At 42.8% G+C, this 24571-nt stretch overlaps 1 protein-coding gene across 3 annotated transcripts in view; it reads left to right on the forward strand.

Moving 5' to 3' along the window:
• LOC126426880 (GA-binding protein subunit beta-1-like) overlaps positions 1 to 24571 on the forward strand; it is a 107719-nt gene that overhangs the window by 69135 nt on the left and 14013 nt on the right. For 2 of the 3 annotated variants that reach the window (XM_050088925.1, XM_050088926.1), the window contains 2 exons: positions 8409 to 8558; positions 15927 to 16076. In XM_050088925.1, the coding sequence (XP_049944882.1) occupies positions 8409 to 8558; positions 15927 to 16076 (300 nt within the window). The remainder of the gene's footprint in view (positions 1 to 8408; positions 8559 to 15926; positions 16077 to 24571) is intronic. The other variant, XM_050088927.1, reaches the window with a different exon arrangement.

Below are 24571 nucleotides of genomic sequence, written 5' to 3' on the forward strand. Positions count from 1 at the left end.
TGGTCGTTCTTACATTTTAAGAACTTTTTGTCTTCAGTAGGTTTTTCCACGTGTACCAGTTCATGGATTGAGGAGTCAATGAAGTGTCTTTCAAGATATTCACCCCTGGTGAATGACTTGAGACATCTATGGCAGAAATGTAGTGTACCACAGTGTTTCTACACGTGGGCAGAAACAAGTGTGGCATGTGTTTTATCCAAATTGCACTCGGAGATTAGAGACAGGTCTCTGCATCTGGAACATTTACCTGTTAACTTGAAGAAGTAGTGTCGTCCCATTGCTTTAGTGTTCACTTAATTGTTATTCAAGGTCTGCTCATTTCTGGGTTATTATCTCCAAGGGTGCACACATGAATCGCATAATTGAAATTCTGGATGTCAAATTTTGGAATGTCCTACAGATTTACAGAAAATGCTGTGGACACTATGATGGCAGGGGACATTATATCTTTTGTATGTATTCGAATGATATACATGACTAGGGTAATTTCTATTGCTGGCCATAAGCGACAATGTAAAGCAATATACATCCCCTTTGGCAGTATTCCAGACATAAAAGCACGCATTTTTAGCAGCTACATCTTTTGGAAAAGAGTTGTAACTGGACCTCCAATACTTGGAACAAAGCCATGTGAGTAAAAGTCTAGGTGGAGTACGCTGCTGGGTGCCTCACCAGACCCCCTTCCCTACATCTCAGGAAAAAGGTTCCTCATAACACTCTTATAAAAGTTCTGAACTACTCTGCGACCGACTCACCCCATGATACGATGACAGTTCACCTCCATATTTTGACGACGCTGCTCTCCTCAAAACCATTTCGTGTTTCAGGGAGTGCGTCAGCTTACATTACAGAACTGCCTTGCACTTAATGGCGGGATACTGTCGATGTATCCAGGGAGCTCTGTTTCCAAAACTATTTGACAAGCACGAAGGAAAGTGGCAGGATCTCGGGAGCTCACATTCAGATGGTCAGTTTCAGCAGATGAGATAATTTCCGAAATGTGCCAGTGATCATTGAGTAGTGAAGTACGCCAGTACTATCTACTCTCTAATCCTTAATAGCACAGATGTGAGTACTGCAGCTACTAGACGCGACTCGGTGTCACGGCGATCTCTGGTGGTGATGCTTGCGAGATGGGCAAGGTCGTTGAGAGCGCTTTCAAGATAATTGCAAACAGGCCAGAATTGAACTGCTGTTCGACAGGCAGGTCTGGAACTTTGAGGGCCAGTGTTGCACCACAGATGTCACTAGTCCTGGAATGCCTCTGCCTCGTGGTCAGTCATAAGTACATCACCACAGTCATCAATGGGGCAGGCTGCTGATGCAATGACCAGCTGCTACTGATGCAGCTGTTCTTGCTGGTGCTGTGGGTACGTCATGGGCAGCTATGGAGCATGCTGGAACATCATGGGTCGATCAGCTGCTGTTTGACGCACATGTCCACCACACTACCTCTCCCACATATCACATACAAAGACAGAAGGAGGAACCAATATTAATTATCATACATAATTTCAAGAAAAAGAGTATATATGGGTCTATACTGTTTCTACATACATTCAAAATTATTAGTGTCTCACAACAGGCCAGGCTGCATCATGGATGGCGGGAGAACTGCTGGAACACATATGGTGGGCAAGGCTGCTGCACAGCCAGATCCACCTGCACCATCGTCAGTGGGTCTGCTGCTGCTACATGTGCAAGTCTTCCACACAGCACCTCCTCCATACAATCCAACAAAAGTTGGTCAACCTCGACACATGCATCGAGTTCACCAGCAAACAGAGAATAGAACACCTAACATTAGTAATCAATGCATGCAGTTGTGTTTGTTGATAGAAGAAGAATGAGGACACCTACTTCATATATTCTCTATTTGATGGCCAACATTATGCTCCATGAGCTAATGTTGATGAAAAAGGTGAACAAATTCACCTGGTACTCATTGTTGAGTGCGCCTACAAGAAGACAAGAAAACATACCATTAGCAGTGCAAGAATGCAATTTTTTTGTTGGGTGATAGGAGAACTTCTGCTCATATCTGTGGTATTCGAAGTTTGGTGTCATGGATTATGGGGTGGGCTCAGAAGGTGTCTCCTGCCTGTTGTTTTCATCACTAACGAGAATGGTACACTGAGTTGGAGTCAACCCAATTGTTACTGGACTCAGCTGTGAGATTTGATCCATCCCCAATTCCTTGATCTGACTCAAGATTTCTGCAAAAGGCAGAAATAAAAAGCGTATTGTTAGACATCTGTGCACATACACACATGGAGAGAGGGGAGAGAAACTCGTAATCACTTTCACATGAACCAGAATTTAAGCAGAAGCCTTCCTCACGAGTGCAAAGCTGCCTAACCAGATCCTGAAATGCAATGGCACTCAACATAGGCGACAGGATGCTCAGAACTGCAATGGGTGGAGGAGAAGGAAACTTGCCATCTGATAGGGAGTTATAAAAGAAGGTAACACACACATACACAGAGATGAGAGCTGAAATTACTTTGTATACCTATGTTGAAAGCAGCAACACAGTGCTTCATAATGCTGAAAAGGTCTAGGTTGAAGAAGAGCGGTTGTGACAGCAGTATGAAAGAATGAAAGGACAGTAACTGTTGAGAAGCACTAACCAGCTTGCTCAATACATTATGAGAGAAAGGAATGGAGGGATAGCGAGTTGAGAGCCACCCATGAGTAGCTCTGAGGAGATGACACCTGTCAAGTAGGTGAGTACCACCCATTCCAGGAACATATCACTGCCTCGTCGAATTGACTCCTACTTTCATAGGTATGGGTGACTCAGAATTTGTCTGCAGTATCCGACGAGCAAGAGAATAGTTTATTTTCCCACCACATTGTGGCAGCACTATCACGCTTGTGTCATGGGCGTAGCCTTCACACAGCACTGGTGGTGGTATGTTTCAGTAGGGGTGCACAGTATAACGCACTGTGTGAGCTACCTAGCACCCGGTGGCGAATAAAATACTCCACAGGTTGTAGAAGCAATGAGCAGTGGTCACAACCTGGCAACTGCATAGCAGCCACCACTAGTTGGAGAGTCTTATGCATGCAAGCAGCTAACATAGGTTAGTTCTGAGCTGGTCTGGGCCCCAGCCAAGAGCTGGCTACTACCTGAAGAGTACTGCCCACACACTACCATGATACTCCTGGTGGCCACCTTGATCCTGGGAGCCAGTCGCGTGACAGTCCCCTCACCCACCTGAGGCGCTGAATGCTTACATACAACATAGCTATGATGCCTAGGAAGAACATACGTTTTCCAGAAGAGGTGTGTACCTCAGTTCATTTAACCCCGGATCTTTTGTGCCATTCCTCTGTGTAAAAACTTCCTGCAGTTTCTTCACCAGCGCCGTTCTTTAAGGTGTGTGTTCTAACATTTGTTCCCTGTGCTCTGGACACTGTAAAGGTCACCATTGAGCAGCTAGGAAAGTAAGACTTCTGAGACAAAATTTTGTATTTTGAAATAAGCACTATATCACCTACTATGACTTTCTGACTGCGTGGATCCACCACCTTAATCCTCTTGTATGATATATTCAGAAGTCCACTATCACGTGGATGGACAGCTGTCTTCAGTTAGATTATACTCTCCAATAATTTGTTGGAGAGTGTCTAGACATGTGTGCAAGCCATCCACATATGGTTCTTAATGGTTAGCTCCTCACAAACAGCCCATAAAGGCCCAATAATACCGACCGGCCACCGTGTCATCCTCTGCCCACATGCGTCACTGGATGTGGATACAGATGGGCATGTGGTCAGCACACCACTCTCCCAGCCGTTATCAGGTTATAATGCCAGAGCAACTACTTCTCAGTCAAGTCGCTCCTCAGTCAAGTAGCTGCTCAGCAGACCAGATGGTCACCCATCCAAGAGATAGCCCAACCTGACAGCGCTTTACTTCGTTGATCTTACGGGAACTGCGGTTGCCACTGAGGCAAGGCGCTTGTTTCTGTTCATACGCTCTCCAAACCTCGCTTTCATGTGGGAGAATGTTGAATAGTGGTTTATCCCTTATCGCTCCATTACCAGCTTGATGTCCTTATTGTAATATTCACCTGTGTGATCATTCTGCAGTTTGTGTGGACACCAATTCCTACAGTTCTGAAGCAATTGTTCAAACGCCTGCACCTCGTTACTCCCTCTCTTTGCCTTCAGAGGAGCTGCCCAGGAAAATTTGGAACATATCTGTGATCATTAAGATATATTTCAACCTGCATTCATTCATGAGTTTGCTGTTGCATCCACGAGATCGGCCTGTCATAGATTATCCAAATTATGTACTATAGCTCTTCTGCACTGGAAGATTCTGCGATAGCACTCGTGAAGTTTACGGATCACTGTCTCCACTATTATTGTTCAGCAATGCGACTTTCTCGTAGCTCTGAGATGATGGATATTCCATTCGTGTGCACTGTATTCGCTGCTGCTGATGCCGTCCGTAGTCGGAGTCGATACATGTTTTCGTTAGGATCATTGTAATACATATACTCTAGAGGTAATGTGTTCAGAATTTTATGCTGAATGTCAAAGGCATGCCCTACGTGAAATTCACTGCTTAACATTGGTCTATTAATGTTAATGTATATCCTATTGTTTCTGATTTTTAATGGTCTTTTTGGGGTGTTCGCTTTTGTACAGTAATCATACGTAATATGTCAGCAATAGTTTTCTTTCAGAAAATACTTTAAAAGGTTTGATGGTTTTAGGTCCACTAAACCAGATGTCCATTCACACACCCTTGTCTTTAAGGTGTTCTTCGTTAAGCTGATATGTAGCTTTCCCTAAATACAGGGATGATTTCGACTGCCCACACCTTCTTCCTCTTCCTCATCCTCTTCTTCTTCTTCTTCTTCTTCTTCTTCTTCTTCTTCTCCTACTTCTCTTTCTTCTTCTACTACTACCACTACCACAATTCGCCACCACCACCAAGAACATTTAAATACTTCCGGTTACGGGTCTAAACGTTTCAGAGAGACACTTTTCACTATCCAGCTATCCCCAGAGACGCAATTTATGGCGAGTAGCTTTCAACACTTATAGGACCATGGGTTTCGTTGGTATCCTGTTGCCTACAGATCAAACTTCGAGACAGAATGCAACTTATTTACTGTGGGGTTCTGCCATTGGACTCAACTGTTGTAGCTGCTGCCTTGATAATGTCCTCCAATACCGCTAACCTTTTGCTGACTATTTGCTCACTTGAGTGGAGTCTGTCATTCGGCTGGGATTCCCCTTTCAGAGCTGCTGCCTTGATGCAGTTATCCTAATCTGACACTGAAGGTCTCGATTTTTCTGTTGATGAGCACACTGCAGCCATGCAAACTTGAACATAGCCTACAGTATAGCGACACGATTACAGCTTGGTACACTAGCTTTCATACAGAATCTCGTCGAAGTTTTGTCTATATCGCCACTCTTTAAGTTTCTTCAGTATATCAATAATCAGAAAATCATATTGAGAGTTATCGTATCAATCCCAACATTTCAGCAAATGACATGTCGGGCCCTTCATGAGTTTAGTAAACGTACTTGAAATTCAGATTGTCCTACCTGAAAGGTTTGCAGTATCCCGGATCAAATGTTTTTGGACCCATGAGTATGTCTGGCTGAAATTCAGTATATCAACTAGCGTCTATGAGCAAAGAATAAATATTTTCTGATTTCATTCTGATTTCTCACTGCAATATGGTCAAATTTGAACACACTATTTGACTTCACTTTTTCAGGGGATGGACTAACGACTCTTGCGCTGAACGTTTGGTACATAGATTCCACCTTAAGCGATTCAACTGGTCATAGGTAGGCAACGCCAAACGTTTTCTGAACCATAACCAGAGCCTTTCTGATGATCAGGGCCACTGAGCATTTCCTGTGCATGCAAAGAGATAAACCAGGATTCACAACTCCCGAACAGGGTACACGCTGCTGTTGATGACGCAGACATGGAAAATCAATGTAATCCGGCGGCGTAGACGCCGTCCATGGTAGCTATTGGTTGAAAGCTGATGGAGTGAGTACCTCATGTGGTCACTCAACAGCAGGCAGCTTCGTTTCAGAGGCGCAACAGTCATACTAGCCAAAGTGCCACCCAATGTGACAGCAGCAGCAGATGTGTGTGTGGGTGTTCTGAAACTTGGTGACGACTCTGAGTTGGTACACCAACACATTACCTGTAGTTATTATGCTTGCAGTATTCAGAAGTGTTGGTCACAGTAGCACTTAATAAATTAAATAGAATATGTGTTGGTATTCCTAACCATCAACTTAACCACAGCCTCAGGCTTCACACACTAATGCATGGTAGGAGCCCATCTGCTTATCATAACATCAATGTCTCGTATAACGTTCAATTATCATAGCCTCCACTTCGTGTCAATCGTCAATTCATAGCCCAATTTTTCTACATTATTTGTCCGCCTCAATAGCTGAGGAGTCAGTGCGTCAGAATGACATGCTGAGGGGCCTGGGTTCGACTCCTGGCTTCGTCGGAGATTTCCTCCACTGAAGGACTAGATATTGTGTTGTCTTTATCATCAATATCATCTGATCCCAATCGACGCTCAAGTCGCCGAAGTGGCGTCAACTAAGAAGACTTACACCAGGCGACTGGTCCACGCAATGGGAGACCCTAGCCGCATGACATTTCACTGTATTAAGTAATGAAAAAAAAATCACACACACACACACACACACACACACACTACACTTTTTCTTCAGTGGTTATACTTCACATCCCAGACATTAGCGTCTATCTCCACTGCCAAAATTCACAGATTACTTTAAGGATTTCTTATGTGCAATCGTTGTTTCATATGCCCTTACTGAAATGTGCTTTGATAGTTGTATTGCATAACCTCTTCCTCATTAATTTCTACCATATTGACTCCTTCCCCCTCCAGGAAATCCCTCAATCACAGTCTGATAGTACAAGTACACTGAATACAATAATGAAACAGAATATTTAATTTCAGCAGAGTGACACCCTCTTGTCAGTTACCAGGCATACACAGCCTGAGCTTACCTTACTGAAGTTCCTCAAATACTCATCCGACTTAACAGTCATTTGATGCTCAATGTTCACCTGCTTAGTGAGAGTTCTCGTTGGGCAGCGTAAATCAATTCTGTATCTTTCTTTTTCATAAGAATAGCTTCATACAAGAAGTTCTCTGCCTTGTTTAACATCCGTGTCTCTAACAGCCAGGTGTCTAACACAGAACCCACATAGACCATCTGATGATCACAATATCACATTAACAATATCATGAGAAGGAAAGTAGCTACTCGCTATATAGCACAGATGCTGAGTCACAGATATACAATACAAAAACACTCTCTCAATTAAGGCTTTTGGCCATTGGCTTTCGTCAAGAACAGACACACATACACATACACACACAGTCACGCAAACGCAACTCACAAACACGACTGCAGTCTCACGCATCTGAGGCCACACTGGCAGCGGCAGCACCAGTGCATGATGGGAGTGGCGACTGGGTGGGGGAAAGGAGGAGGCCATGGGCAGGGAGACTGCCTGAGGCTGCAGTCGTGTTTGTGAGTTGTGTTAGCATGATTGTGTGTGTATGCATATGTGTGTCTATTGTTGACGAAAGCCAATGGCCGAAAGCTTTAATTGTGAGAGTCTTTTTGTAGTGCATATCTGAGGCTCAGCGTCTCTGCTATATGGCGAGTAGCTACTTTCTGTCTCATGAAAGTGTTACATTCCATCCCACATTTTCCATTATTTGATAGTATCACATGAAGTATATTTAAAGGCTACAGGCATTGTAATATTGCTCATATTGCAGATACGCATTCGAACTTTGCTGCCCAGTACTTGCTATATCAGTGGAGCATAAGTATAGACCTTTGCGTATACCGTTTATCTGTGGTTTATTTCGTACATACTATGGTCTAATACGGTAAGCTGGTGGTATGGGAAATTCAGGAGGAAAAATGTGTGAACTGATTACCTCAACGGTGTCCAACTGCTTAGCTCAGTGGTACCATGTATACCTACAATGCAGTGGGCCCAGGTTCAATTCCCGGCAGGTTTGGACATTTTTCCCACTCGTGGACTGGATCTTGTGTTGTCCTCGCCATCATTTCATCCTCATCACCAGCACACAAGTCACCAAATGTGGCGTCGGCTGAAATAAGACTTGCACTCAGCGGCTGAACTTCCCCAGATGGGGCCTCCCAGCCAAAAATATCATATAATCATTTCTTGTACCTCAATGGTACATCTTAGTGGAGCGACTATTGTCGTTCACACCATGTGTTGTATTTTTTTGTGTTTGGACAAGCCCTCAGTAGCACTGTGTATGGGAGGCTGCTACCTGCCCTCCACATGAGTACACCTCCACTCACTGCTTGTCTCTGTACAGTGTTCCAGCCACCCCAGAGAGCACGCTGGCAGCCAGCACTCTGCCGCACAGCGACCACGGCGACCACAGCAGGACTCCTATCGCAACTGCGCCGACGACAACCGCCCACAACACCCCTGCAGCTGGTGACACCACCGTCTCTCGCCTGCAGTGAGCTCTGTCTCCATACGTGCACGTTTTATACCTTCACATTGGAACTTGTTCAGTTTCAAGTTTGAGTGTCATACCTTTGATTCTCCATTTTCTCTTGATTCAGCATGTGGGCCATGACCAGTTATGAAAATGGATATTTCATTAGACTCAGTGAAATGTGGGTGTGGAAATTTCCTGTCAGATTATAGCTGTGTACCAGGTCGAGACTCGAACTCAGAAACTTTGTCTGTCGCGCGGGATTAGCCGTGCATTGTAAGGCTCTCCGGTCATGGACTGTGCAGCTGGTCCCAGCAGAGGTTCGAGTCCTCCCTCAGGCATGAGTGTGTGTTTGTCCTTAGGATAATTTAGATTAAGTAGTGTGTAAGCTGAGGGACTGATGACCTTAGGAGTTAAATCCCATAAGATTTCACACATTAAAAAAAAAGAAGAGAAAAAAAAATTTTGTCTTTTGCTGACAAGAGCTCTATGGTCTGAGCTACCTGAGCACGACTCACAACCCGTCTTCATAGCTTTACTTCCGCCAGTACCTCGTCTCCTGCCTTCCAAACTTGACAGATGCTCTCCAGCATAACTTGCAAGACCAGCTAGCACTCCTGGAAGAAAGCGTATTGCAGAGGCATGGCTTAGCCACAGTCTGAAGGATGTTAATAAAATTTTCACTCTGCATTGGATTGCGCTCTGATATCAAACATCTAGGCAGATTAAAACTGTGTTCATTCAGCGATGCTACGTCCTTGTTGTCTGACATGGTCGATCTGATCCATGATGACGGCAATGCCTGCCCTGATGCCCCCATGCAGTTTGACACGGGGCCTCATTGCATTCTAATGGCCCAAAATCTGGATATTGTAGGATTCGAGTAGCCAGGCAAGTGAAGACTCGCAATAAAGCTTCTTTAAAATCCCTCAGTTGCGGATAATGCTGTTTCACGTGAATACTCGACATCGCCATCTCATTCAGAGTTCGCTCAAGAGAGGGCGCTGTTTATGCCACTATTCTACCTTATCCGGCCTGGAAACAATGCTAAAAATTGAACAACAGTAATACTCTCTCTCAGCCGTCTGCCACTCACATGATTATTTACATACCTGTTGATGGTGTGTATGTGTATGAAGTTATATTGACATCGCACCAAGTCTTCTTGATGCATCACTTTCATTTTTAATTTATTTGTGATTGTGTAGCATTGTTTTTTCAGGATAAAATTCAGCCATCAGTTGCAAATAAGTTTCATTATGGTTTACCAGTTCAGACAAATCATTTTTTTATCTTCAGAAGGCTACAAAATTAGTGATATTATAAATCGTTAGACCTTGACCCTACATTTATGAGAAGCATAAAAAGTATATTACAGAAAAATACTTCTTAAAAAATTTTGTGACTAAAGCTTTATCGCTTCATATTAATTTTGTACATGCTATGTAAGTACTGTTTCTTTCTTGTACTGCTAGTCAGTACTTACATTTATACAAAAACGATTTTCCCATAATGTTTGTACTTATGATATAGGCCAGTTTGAGTGTTTTACTTCTGATAAAGGCACTCTTGGTAGTGCCGGAATTAGGTCAAAAGACTTAATATTTGCGACCGATGGGTTTTATTGCTTTAATTTTACTTTGAAAACAGTCTCTGACCACGCAGCCATGTTTAAAACTTTAGTATTACAGAAACTTACTTAATGTCTTTTTAGCAGATGTCAATTTCTCCTTCATAGAAGCATACTGCCATGGTAAGTCTAGAAATGTGCATATTGTGTGTGATTATTTTAAACACATTTTATGCTTCACATAAATATATAGCCAAGTTCTAAAGATTTATGGTATCCTTAATTTTATACGCTTCAAAAGATGACAAATTAATTTATCGAAACCTGTAAACCACCATAAAATATATTTGCAACTGATGACTGAATTTTATGCTGGAAGGAAGTCACATTTTGTCTGACAGCGCATTACGAATTTTGAAATAGGAGCCTGGTAACAATTTACTTACTCATTTTTTTGTTTCTACATCGCTCTTTGGATTCATAGAGTGAATAGCGTTCAGTTTCGACACTCAATGTCATACCTTTCCTTCAAAATTGAGTAACTGCCTTTTACTCTTTACATTTAAAACAAATTATTGCCTTGTTTGTTTTATATTATGCGAAATCTGTGCGTCATGGTTTGAAGGGATCCTGTTTATTTGCTGCCTACCCACGTTGTCATGTGGTATTAAAGTACTATGATAAAGATGTAATGTGATATGCAGTTGTCGCTTTAAAGTGGCCTAATTAGCCAGTTCCTATGTTCTCAGAGCACTCGGATGTCCTTCACCACATTCTACGCAACCAGTAGTCCCAAGAAATGACGTCATATATGCTAATGTAGTCTCATAATACATCACTGTTTTAATGCTGAAAAAAATAGTGCACCATTTAAGAAGTTTCTAATTCGCTCAAGCTTTATTGTTGCAACAGTGCATATGGAGTATATGAAATGATTAGATTTAAAGGTCAATAACACAGATAGCCCTACGGTACCAGGTATCGACCAGCGTGAAACACCCACATTTCTACATGGTTTTAATCTCCACAGCACCAATGTAGGTGCTGACGTCCAGTTAATCGAACAGATAGCGAATACTGTCCTGGGATATGTTACGCCTCGCCAGCTCGACCTGTTCGCGTAGTACTGTCAGAGTTGTTAGTTGACGAGTCTCATAATTCATTTCGTGTCCCATCATATCCCACACTTGCTCAATAGGAGATTTGTCTGGGGACTACGCTGGCAGGGAAGTTGCTCCGTGTCTTACAGAGCGTTTCGGCGTAATATGAAGCGCCGGCACGTCGGCCAGGAACGTTATGGCAGAGAGGGCTGTTAGACGGCGTCAGCCAATAGCACGCTGACGGCCGTACGGCACTGATACAGGAGCGCCCTATACACGAGGAGAATACAAGCGCCGCTCCGCCTGGTCGCAGACCGAGTTGAAGTTGAGCCGACGTGCGAACACTACAGCAGTGACTTAAGAACTGTATTTGTTCACTTGCATTACGAACTGTGTATACTGAAGAGTTTGCTTATGTTCGTCTTTCGCCCCTTGCTTGTGAGACGTCAATATCTCGTAAGTTTTATAATGAATTCCCTTAATATGATTTCCTTCAATGATTGTCTAGTGATCCGAGGAAGCGGCTTTCCTAGCCACCCTAAACTGGATGAGTGGGCAGAACACAAAACTTAGCATGTTGAGATTTACAGGCAGCTTGATGGTGTGCATTGTCCTGTTGGAATAACACAACATATTCCTGATGCAAGAATGGAAAAAGAAAAGGTCTAGCAACATTCTGCTAGTACTGAGTGCTGAGTAGCGCCCTTTTCAGAATTGCCTAAGGTGAACGAGAATTGCAGCATGTCACAACCTAGACCATAACATCTGCGCCATTCCATGTTCCAAATGATCCTTCGACAGCACAAGTCGAGTCATGCATGTCAATGGTGTTCACAAATGAAAGATGGACGAGAGTTGTGCATGTCGGCAGTCCCACTGCAAATAACCAGTTCACAACACCAAGTGTTGACACACATGGCCTCACAAGATCTCTTATCTGTAGTGTGTTAGCTGTATGATCCGCCACTGCTGCCCTTACAATACTATGATCCAGACAGGTGTCTGTGCCACATGGCCTTCCAAGACTTCATCTATGAGTGTCAGAATATTCAGCTGACTACTGATATCTGCATCGTATGCAATTGATACCATATGGCCAACTTATGTGACAGTTCTCTGAAAGGACAATCCCGCCACTCAAAGCCCACAATTTGACCCAAATTCGCCCAGTTAGCTGCAGAGAGAACAAGTGTGTCTCTGTGGCATGATTGCCGGCTTGCTTAAAACGTTTGCACCACTCTGCGCCTTCTGGCTGGAGCATTCATTGCTATAGGGTACACTCAGATGGCACACTATTAGCTACGCCACAAAGCTATATACCGTCTGAAGACACTGAAACCATTAACAGTACATCCAATATCCACCATTTGGCACATACCATCATTCGATCAAAACCGACGTCGTCTTTCTAGGTGTCTGGCAGAATATGTCCTTTTCAGTTTTTATTTTTGGTTTCTTCATAATTTAGATGTATTTTTTTGTTTCCTTTAGATACCAGGCATGGAATAACACAAAGTGATATGTAGCAACTAAGATCTGACCATCTGTGTGTTCTACAGACCCATCTATGACACACAAGCTAAAACCATCATCTGATGAAAATACACTCCTGGAAATTGAAATAAGAACACCGTGAATTCATTGTCCCAGGAAGGGGAAACTTTATTGACACATTCCTGGGGTCAGATATATCACATGATCACACTGACAGAACCACAGGCACATAGACACAGGCAACAGAGCATGCACAATGTCGGCACTAGTACAGTGTATATCCACCTTTCGCAGCAATGCAGGCTGCTATTCTCCCATGGAGACGATCGTAGAGATGCTGGATGTAGTCCTGTGGAACGGCTTGCCATGCCATTTCCACCTGGCGCCTCAGTTGGACCAGCGTTCGTGCTGGACGTGCAGACCGCATGAGACGACGCTTCATCCAGTCCCAAACATGCTCAATGGGGGACAGATCCGGAGATCTTGCTGGCCAGGGTAGTTGACTTACACCTTCTAGAGCACGTTGGGTGGCACAGGATACATGCGGACGTGCATTGTCCTGTTGGAACAGCAAGTTCCCTTGCCGGTCTAGGAATGGTAGAACGGTGGGTTCGATGACGGTTTGGGTAGTTGACTCACACCTTCTAGAGCACGTTGGGTGGCACGGGATACATGCGGACGTGCATTGTCCTGTTGGAACAGCAAGTTCCCTTGCCGGTCTAGGAATGGTAGAACGATGGGTTCCATGACGGCTTGGATGTACCGTGCACTATTCAGTGTCCCCTCGACGATCACCAGTGGTGTACGGCCAGTGTAGGAGATCGCTCCCCACACCATGATGCCGGGTGTTGGCCCTGTGTGCCTCGGTCGTATGCAGTTCTGATTGTGGCGCTCACCTGCACGGCGCCAAACACGCATACGGCCATCATTGGCACCAAGGCAGAAGCGACTCTCATCGCTGAAGACGACACGTCTCCATTCGTCCCTCCATTCACGCCTGTCGCGACACCACTGGATGCGGGCTGCACGATGTTGGGGCGTGAGCGGAAGACGGCCTAACGGTGTGCGGGACCGTAGCCCAGCTTCATGGAGACGGTTGCGAATGGTCCTCGCCGATACCCCAGGAGCAACAGTGTCCCTAATTTGCTGGGAAGTGGCGGTGCGGTCCCCTATGGCACTGCGTAGAATCCTACAGTCTTAGCGTGCATCCGTGCGTCGCTGCGGTCCGGTCCCAGGTCGACGGGCACGTGCACCTTCCGCCGACCACTGGTGACAACATCGATGTACTGTGGAGACCTCACGCCCCACGTGTTGAGCAATTCGTCGGTACGTCCACCCGGCCTCCCGCATGCCCACTATACGCCCTCGCTCAAAGTCCGTCAACTGCACATACGGTTCACGTCCACCCTGTCGCGGCATGCTACCAGTGTTAAAGACTGCGATGGAGCTCCGTATGCCACGGCAAACTGGCTGACACTGACGGCGGCGGTGCACAAATGCTGCGCAGCTAGCGCCATTCGACTGCCAACACCGCGGTTCCTGGTGTGTCCGCTGTGCAGTGCGTGTGATCATTGCTTGTACAGCCCTCTCGCAGTGTCCGGAGCAAGTATGGTGGGTCTGACACACCGGTGTCAATGTGTTCTTTTTTCCATTTCCAGGAGTGTAGTACCACATTCAGTACATTTATCTCTGTCGTTCTAATTTCTGTACGTCTATTGGTGTTAGGTGTTCAGGGAGTATGGTTTCAATTAGTTGTATCTTTCAGTGTAATTGTTCTCTTGTACGTTATCTTCATTTCTGTTTAGTTTCGTACAATCTGTTCCTTCATATACTACACTATGTGATCAAACGTATCCGGACATCACCAGAAATATACATTTTTCATATTATATGCATTTTACTGCCACCTACAGCCAGGTACTCCATATCAGCGTCCTCAGTGGTAATTAGACATCGTCAGGGAGGAGAATAGGTCGCTCTGTGGAAGTCACAGAATTCGAAAATGGTCAGGTGACTGGGTGTCACATGGGTCATACGTCTGTACGCGAGATTTCCACACTGCTAAACATCCCTAGGTCTACTGTTTCCGATGTGATAGTGAAGTGGAAACGTGAAGGGACATGTACAGCACAAAAGCGTACAGGCCGACCTCGTTTGCTGACTGACAGAGACCACCGACAGTTGAAGAGGGTCGTAATGTGTAACAAGTAGACATCTATCCAGACCATCACACACTAATTCCAAACTGCATCGGGATCCACTGTAAGTATTATGACAGTGAGAAAACTTGGATCTCATGGTCGAGCCACACATTACGCCAGTAAATGCCACAAAGCTTGGTGTAAGGAGCGTAAACATTGGACGACTGAAAAGTGGAAAAACGTCGTGTGGAGTTACAAAAATCACGGTACACAATGTGGCGATCCGATGGCTGGGTGTGGGTATGGCGAATGCTCGATGAACGTCATCTACCAGACTTTATAGTGACGAAAGTAAAATTCGGAGTCGATGCTCTTATGGTGTGTTTGTATTTTTTTGGAGAGGGCTTGCACGCCTTGTTGTTTTGCGTGGCAGTGTCACAACACAGGCCTACATTGATGTTTTTAGCACCATCTTGCTTCCCACTGTTGAAGAGCAATTCAGAGATTGCAATTGCATCTTTTAACACGATCTAACACCTGTTCATAATATACGGCCTGTGGCGGAGTTGTTACACTACAATATCTCTGTCATAGACTGGCCTGCACAAAGTCCTGACCTGAATCCTATAGAACACCTTTGGTATGTTGCGGAACGCCGACTTCGTGCCAGGCGTCACCGACCGACATCGATACCTCTCCTCAGTGCAGCACTCCATGAAGAATGGGTTGCCATTCCAGCAGCTGACAGAGCGTATGACTGCGAGAGTGGAAGCTGTCATCAAGGCTAAGGGTGGGCCAACACCATACTGAATTTCAGCATAACTGATGGAGGGCGCCACAAACTAGTAAGTCATTTTCGGTCAGGTGTCCGGATACTTCTGATCACATAATGTAAATTACTGGTGTGGGTAACTCAGGAGAAGCTGTGAATGAAGTGATTAGCTCAGTGCTAAGTCATTCTAGGTAATGATGCAGTTATTGTCGTTGTGTTGTAGATCCTTCACCAGTATTGTCTGTATTAAACTGTGCTCCAGCCTCCACGTGAACATGCTATCACGTGTCCACGTCATGTCCCTCTGTGCAGCACGCCAGCCACCGCAGACGGCGAGACCACGGCCACCGCCCAGCCACACGGCAACTGCAGCGAGCAGAACCGGACTGCTGCCACCGCTGCGCCGCTCCCGCCCCTCTGCGAGATCCCCCCACCTGATGACCCTGACGTCTCTCGCTTACGGTTAGTTCTGTCACCACACATGAATCAAGTACTATGGTAAAAGATTGAGATCTAACTTTACTGTATTTTTTTCCATGCAGCAGATGTTATAGTTCTGAGGAAAAGTTGATCTTTTCATGACTTATGACGTTCAAGTAGGCGTGGGTCAAAGTGATCCTGAGCATACTCTTTGGATTACAAGTGTGATTCACTCATTGCGGTTATATGGGAAGATGCTATAAAATAAAGTTCTTTTCCATAGACAATGAATGTACCGGTGTGAAAGAAGTAGTTTCTATTTCAGTTTATGTTTTTTTGTCTTCTAAATTAATTCTGTAGAGAATGGGTGTGGAATAGGGTTTTTACACATTGGATCTGCACGAGACATTGACTTTATGGGAACAAATAATGGAATTCTATTTCTGTGTTGGTCCTCAAAAATAAATAATGAAGGAATACACCAGTAAGCAGGAAACGACAGAAATTACTATGTAGTGGGGAATAAGGATATGTTATATTGTGGGGTGTCTGTTCAAATTTCGTATCAGTACTGTATATTTATCTTTAAACGGCTTCTTTGGACACTTCCACATCTAGTGAACATTGAAAATTTGTGGCACACTGAGATATCTTGCTCATCACAAATAGTCATCTTAGTAAACAGGCCACCTCACCTCATGGCCACACCTAGCTCAGACTTCTACTGTCACTTAAACTTACACCTTTGTTTCCTAGACACTACAATCAGAAGTTCATCCACACCATAATGCGAATAGCAACACTACTACAGTTGAGTAGTGAGAGGATAGTGGTTAACCCTACTGTGAGAGATTTGTGTGAGAACCTCTGATGGTAGTGTTCGGAAAGCCTTCATGGACATATCAGCTTCGATGACAGACTGAGTCCATTTTGTAGGTGTGCTCCTGTGCAGTTGTGGTTAAGAGGTCTCCTCCTTACTATTAGGAAATTCAGACACACCCACTGCATGTGTTGATGAGTAGAGATGTGTGCAGCAGTGGACACTTCCCCAGTTCCGGAATATAGCGGGGATTTCCACGTGTACTGAGTACAGTTTCTTCACTCATCGTATTTGACTGTACGAAAAAATACCGATATTTGACTGTGAATTGATAGGATTGCCACACAACTTCACATCCATTGTTGTTAATGTTAAATTCAAATGCAGTACAACTGGCACTTGGATAGTACTAACATAGGTCCAGAAATGTGTGAGTGGACTTAAGAAAACATATTCCTTTCTGTACAGCGATTAAAGGATTTTGTACATTAATTAACTAAGATGGTCAGCCTCTTATGTGAGCAAGCCGTGGGTCCAATGTCCATTTAAAAGATTCATACGCATAGGTAGACAACAGAATTTAACAAATGCTATTGATAATCAACAAAGATGCAGGACACTTATGGGGAGATGGAATGATCCATATCCTGCATGTTAATTTTAGCAAATAGAAGGAACATTTTTTCTAAAAGAATTAAACATATTGGTCTGAAATTTGGACTACATGTTCAGTGAATATTTCTCTACAAATTTATAATGCTATGTTACGAAATATTTATTTGTTTTGGTTTTACAATTTTTTAAAAAGCAGATGCATATTTTTGTCTCTAAAATTTTACACGTTTTGTACTACAATTCTTGAATTATACAATATTTTTTTACAATTTGTTATAAAAATGAAGGAAAAGAAGCAAACAATATTCTGTATATATTTCACTGACATGCTTTCAGCAGTTTTTGAGAAAATGTTCTTCAAAGATGGAAATTTTAAAGTTACGAAAATGGCTTCCAAAGTTTTTTAATACATTCTTGCCCCATATGATGGATTACCAGCATCCTCGTCTTTTTTCAGTGTTAGTTTCCTTTTCAGTGTTCGTTTCCTCCGTTTTGCTGCATGCTTTTGTCTCTTCTTCCTGCACCTCTTAGTCTTTGTTCAGCAATTAGGCCCATTATCGAAATGGCTTTGTGTCCTGGTTGGAAACCTAAACGTTTCATCACATCACATTTGATAAAGTTTCGCCGGCCGGGGTGGCCGAGCGGTTATAGGCGCTTCAGTCTGGAACCGCGCGACCGCTACGGTCGCAGGTTCGAGTTCTGCCTCAGGCATGGATGTGCGTGATGTCCTTATGAAAGTTAGGTTTAAGTAGTTCTAAGTTCTAGGGGACTGATAACCTCGGAGGTTAAGTCCCGTAGTACTCAGAGCCATTTGAACCATTTGATAATGTTTCCTTCATTGTATGTTACCACTGCATCATACACTCCAAAATGCAATGTTTTTATCTGTATAAACACTCTTTTGGGAATCCTAATCCAAATTAAATTATTTACACTTCCATTTGGATTTTGTGTTTTCGCATGTAAACACTTTTCCAATAAACTCGGCTGTGATAAATCTCTGAATATGGCCTTAATTACATCAATTCCAGCATTTGGCAAACTGTTTTTATGGGTATATTCCTTTCCTGATTGGTACTTACACCATGAGTCATCACCTATGGGGCACAGTACATGTTGTGGGTGCTCATTTGTTGATACAGTATCAAAAACAATAATGCCCACACTGCTCTCCTCATATGCTCAATGCTTCTTGTATTTTGCCTAATTGCACACCCATAGTCCCTCTTCCTCCAAGGGTCTTACCATCACTAAGCTTCTGGGATCCTAAAAGTTTACACAAGTGAGCCCCCATGCACTTCTGCACATGCCCTATGCACTCCTGTTTTTTAATGTGAATTTGATTGCCATAAGGTTTGAGTTCCTCTACAGCTCTATATCACTTACAGTCACCATCTCCTAGATACTTAGTGTATCGTACATTATACCACCCCTGTGATCTGGAAAAATTTGCTTTCACTCCCTCAACTTCCATCGTTCCACTCGTGCCATGGAAATTTGCTTCACAACTTTCGCTAAATTCGTCCTTGGTATTGGCCTTACATCTACAACGTTTTGAGGGAATAGCAACATCAGTTAGTTTGCAACAGTCTCTACTGGTAGCTGTCACAATACCATTTAGAGATTTATGACCTCTACGTTGCCATGAGCCATCTAAAGCAACAGTTAAATCTCTACAATTCCCATTATCTGTCACAGCTTCTTCAACTGCTTTCTTCGTTGTTGCTTCAGCAATATCTTCTGCAGAAGATCCCACCAATTCATTATAAAGTCCAAACTAGGTTGGCGGTTTTAGCAAGTTGATAATTCCACACAACATTGTCCCTGAAGCACTGCCCTTGACAATGCAACGCAAGCCATACACTAGCCTAACATTTACATCATACACCGTCTTTCCACTATTACCACTACAAGGAATACTGTTATAATTAGAAAACGAAACTTCTGCAGCACATTTGTTACACTTCAATAACAGTTTACATGCCAAGCCAATGTGTGAAGTTATTTTCAATTCCAGTCCTCTTTCTTTGCAAACTTGGCATAATATGTAATGTTTCAAAACATTAGAGAGCAAGGAAATGTTAATTATTTCATTCACGTCATTACTGTCTCTTTAACAGTTTTCAATTTTTTTTTGCTGTCACGAAGTTTCTCGTAAGAAGTAGTTCTATCACATAAATTTGGAGTAGTCGGTGAAACAGTCTGAGCAGCATCTCCTTTCAATACGACAAAAGATTTCTTCTTCCACTCATTGTGCCTTTTCTTAAACACTCAGTTGCTGAAACAGGGCATATTGATATCCACAAACCAAATACGTAAAGCAGGTAAGAGCAAAATTCATGAAATACGCAAAAATGAACAGCTAAACAACACAAAGCAAACTCCACAAGTCAACACACACAGTATAGCGTTTATGTTTACTGATATTAGCAGTCACTTGTCACAGAGATAAAGACATACAACGTTGAAAACAAAACACTGTCTAATTCTGGAAAGATACCCTGCTTGTAGCAAGCGAGTGGTGCCGCCAGAGATGACACACCAAGTAGCTACAACCGTTTACGCAGTGCATCAACTTTGCAGCGATAAAAAACACACTTTGAATTCACTTAGAAGGGTAAACTTGATTTGTTTTATTCAGTAAATACCAAATAATTTTATAATGGAAGAAAACCACAAAACCTTAATTCTGTCATTTTCATCGATCTGGCTCTCCTTAAGTTGAAATTATAACAGCAGAAGGAGTCTTATAGTAGCCAGTATTTTCCAAATATGCCGCATAAAATAAACTTGACACGTTTGAAACAACATCAGATGCATGGTAACAAGCGGCAAGAAGCCAGTATCGCAGAAGATATCGAAGAAAATGAACACAGCCAGGACTACTTTGTAAAAATGAAAAATGACAGAAACAGTTGAAAGTAAGATGTCACAGCAAAATGCATATCCTTAAACACAGTCACATATGTAAACAAAGTCTACATGCTGTCCAATACAAGACTTGAAAACGTCTAGCACATAGTAAAAGGGAACTTAGTAGAATCTCAGTAGACATTGTGACAGAAAACAAAGTGGGAAATAAATCTGATGATTGTAATTAGAAATAGGATATGGACATGGGAGAACTTAACAGCACACAAACCCCATTATAAAGACTGAGTGACACGTGTAGGAAGCAACCAAAACAGGTTATCAAGAACTGAAGAAAACGACAAGAGAACAATCAGAGGAGGAAGTAACACAGTTAGAGCAGAAAATACAAAGACGTAGGACAAAACATGAAAAACAGATTGCAGAGAAGGTCTTGTGTCGGGAATTACTAGACAGGTATGATACTAATAAGAATAACATAAGTACATGGTGAAAAACATGAAGACATCCCACTTTGTGGGTAGCAGACGATTGTAGGGACCTATGAAGGCCTTATATACACATCACAGGACATGGAAGTCCTAAACCAACCAATTTAAAAATAAATAGCAAATACGAACTCTAAAAAACTGCCATTAAAGAGAAAAATTAAATATAATTTTATAACTATGAGTACAAACCAAGTAAAACTAAATCCCTAGTTGTGACATTGTGTGAAATTTAGATTATTTGGGTGGAAGAACAAATTTATTTACAGATGAACTGTGAAACATCGACAGTTTAAAAAAATGTAATAGGGGTAGTGATACGGCAAAGGCCGTGAATATTTTTACAAATTTCAGAATGGAAAATAGAAAACATGGGAACGGCTTCTTTAGAGGATGCATTGTAACTATTTTTTTAGACCAAGCACCCTCATTAGGGGAGCAATATAACTGTGTTATTCATAGATACATTCAGAACCCAAACTTTAATTTTAATAAATACACTGATTTGGACATCATACTACTTCCATATCATTCTGCTTACACAACACAGCAAGAACACACACTCGTACACACACACATGTGTGGGTGCACAAAAACACACACACACACATAATCACACACACTCATACAAACACACACACACACACACACACACACACACACACACACACACACACACACACACACACACACTTTACAATATACATACATATATTTTACTTCAATTTTTTTCATGATCCTCTGTTAAACATACAGATGGACATAGACCATATATTTTTAATAAGAGTCACATATATATATATATATATATATATATATATATATATATATATATATATGTGTGTGTGTGTGTGTGTGTGTGTGTGTGTGTGTGTGTGTGTGTGTGTATCAGAGAATTTGTATATATGTCCAGGATATCCTTCAAAACCCCGTTTCCAATCCAACCTAATGTGGCACTGAAACAGCACACATCTGGAGTATTGACCCTGCGGGGCTTATAACCTCACACCCCCAATAACAACCAAGATATGGTTTAAGAGGTGTTTTTCCTGATCTCTGGCATACTGCCTGCCTTGCACGACAAGTATGTTGTATAGGGACGATTTCAGCCTGCCTTACTGACCTGCTTTGCAGTACAGTCTACTCGTAGGTGGCAGGGAACAGTTACCCTACATGACAGATATGTTTTATTGGAATGGTACAACTGATTTTATCGGTCTGTTTAACATAACAACCTACATGTCAAGCACAAAAATAGTTGTCAAGTCCTGACAAGTAGGCTACTGTAATATTTTCCTGTTTTATAGATGTGTTTTGCAGGGGGTATATGTATGGGTAGACTTGCTGGGGAAGGTTTCATGTGTACATAGGAGGGGAAGGATATGGAGAGGGCCAGTAGGAGAAAGACAGTGATGACGCTAATAGGGGATGGGCAAGGCAAAGGTCAGAAGTGGACATACAGGGAGAGGAATAGGAGTATGGGGACAGAGAGGGGCAAAAGGGGAACAGAGACAGTTGGAGCAACGGAAGATGGATGGAAATTGGAGGAGGAGGAGTCCGATGTGAAAAGTGACCTGTAGGAAGTGAAGAGGATGAGGTGAGGAAGTGAAGGGAGGAAAAGATAGGAGAATGACTGGTGCATGGGGGAGGATGAGATAGAAATGGAAGGAGAAAATGGACAGAGAGAAGGGGCAGGACAGGATGGTCAGAGATTTGAGGAGGGAGATATAGGTGGAGGGGAGGGGGAGGAGATGACAGGAAAAAGTGTGGTGGAGGAGGAATAGGACAGAGAAAGAGAGAAAAAGATATGGACAGAGGCATGGGGAGAGAGACATGGTGGAAGAGACAGGCCAAAAGGGATGGGCAGGAAGGGGGAGTGGGATATGTAAAGACAGAGACAGCTGAGGTGGAAGCATGGGGTGGATGGAGAAATGGGGGAAGAAGAGGTGGACACAGAGAGGAAGGAGTAGATTTGTGCATTATATGTATCGAATGTTTATGCAAATGAAGACACTGGGTAAGGACAAGTATATACATGAAGGGGAAGTGTTGTTACCAAAAATCAGATTTGTTCAAAGTATTCTAATCAACATTTTCATGGAGGTAGGATACATATTTTCAGTTGCGATAATTTCAGTGCCATCTATCACAAAGCGAAAAAAGTGGTGCAGCTAAAATATTCATATGTCTTTACGTACTACACGAATATGTAATAAAAGATGGGGGTTCCTATTTTAAAAAACCCAGTTGATATCCGTTTGACCTATGGCAGCGTCACCTAGTAGGCCAACTATAGCGCCATCTGGTTCCCCATTCAAGCGAGACAAGTTTCGTTCTTTGTAGGTTTTCGTTTGACGCTTATTTCGTGAGATATTTGGCCTAGTCACGAACAATGGACCACCATATATATATATATATATATCGGTTACCAGTCAATGAATGTTGGACTATGTATTGACTGATCCAGAGATGAGATTCTTCCTATACGTCAGTCAGGGGTCCTGAAGATGGTGCAATGTACTTTTTGCTCAAATAAAATAACTGAAAATTTAGACAGCTACATGTGTTTTGGTTTGACATTTTAAAACCACAGAATATTATTCAACGTCCCCTTGTGGCATATATCAACACTGAGATAACGTACAACACAATTTTGCACAATTATGTGGATTTTGTTACTTGTGACGAAATGTTGTTCTGTCTTCATTATAAATTTACTTCTCTTTTCTCAGTGATCCTGTAATCATTTTGCACCATTCTGATTAGTTCTTTTCGTGCAGTGGAGGTTTCATAATGTTAAAGAGTGCTACCAAAATGAAAGACATAAGATAACGAAATTTCATGCAAAGTGTCAACTTGACGATGCACAGCAAACTGCGAAATTGGCCCAATAATTTGTGGATGAGATAAACTTATCGCATCGTTCAGCGAGGAAGTCGTTTTCAACTCTGCCCACTCGGGATTTGGATATGTGTATGAAAGGAACCCTGGAAACTGGAAGTACCAAGGGTGTTGTATCAATATCAAATACCGTAACAGACTCTTATTCAGTTATGTCGACTGCTAATTTCGATGGTAGATACTCTGGAAAGTTATGTATTGTGCTGTCAGAAGTTGGAGGAGTTAAACCCCCTGCGATTCTTTCTCGTTCGCATGATATTGTAAGGGCAACACGGAAATTTACGTCACACCAAGCAAGAGAGGGAAAATGGGCGTAAGAGTACTACAACTATGGTATGAGCACTGCTATTATCCAATAACTGGTCAAAATAACTGGCTTTTGTGTGACCCCTGGTCTGCGTGTAATAATCATACTCCTTTAGCGCGAAGTATCCACTCTGAAAAGTGTCTGACAATGCAAGATGAACAAATACAGCCTCTGGATGTTTGTTTTTTCTGAGCCTGTTAAACATATTATCACACTGTCTGCAGTATAGCCAATTCCACGATAAGCTCCTAGACACACTGTTTCACTTTCGGTCACATGTCATCATAGCCCATCAGATCTCATCACCAGGTTACACCAATATGATTCGATATGCATTCCTTGAGACTGGATACCCAGCTGAACATTCTTCACAGTTTGCAACTTCCATGGAGTTCGCCTTAAATCGTAATGGTGTGAACCTCTGCGGTCACTGTGGCACACCATTTTTCATTTGCTGCTAGTGGTGGAAGTTAATGGTTTGCTTTTAATATTTCTTGAATGTCGACTATTTCCATTTTGTGGAATACACACACCC

Source organism: Schistocerca serialis, chromosome 11, assembly GCF_023864345.2.
Source record: "Schistocerca serialis cubense isolate TAMUIC-IGC-003099 chromosome 11, iqSchSeri2.2, whole genome shotgun sequence".
In the NCBI taxonomy this organism is placed as follows: domain Eukaryota; kingdom Metazoa; phylum Arthropoda; class Insecta; order Orthoptera; family Acrididae; genus Schistocerca; species Schistocerca serialis.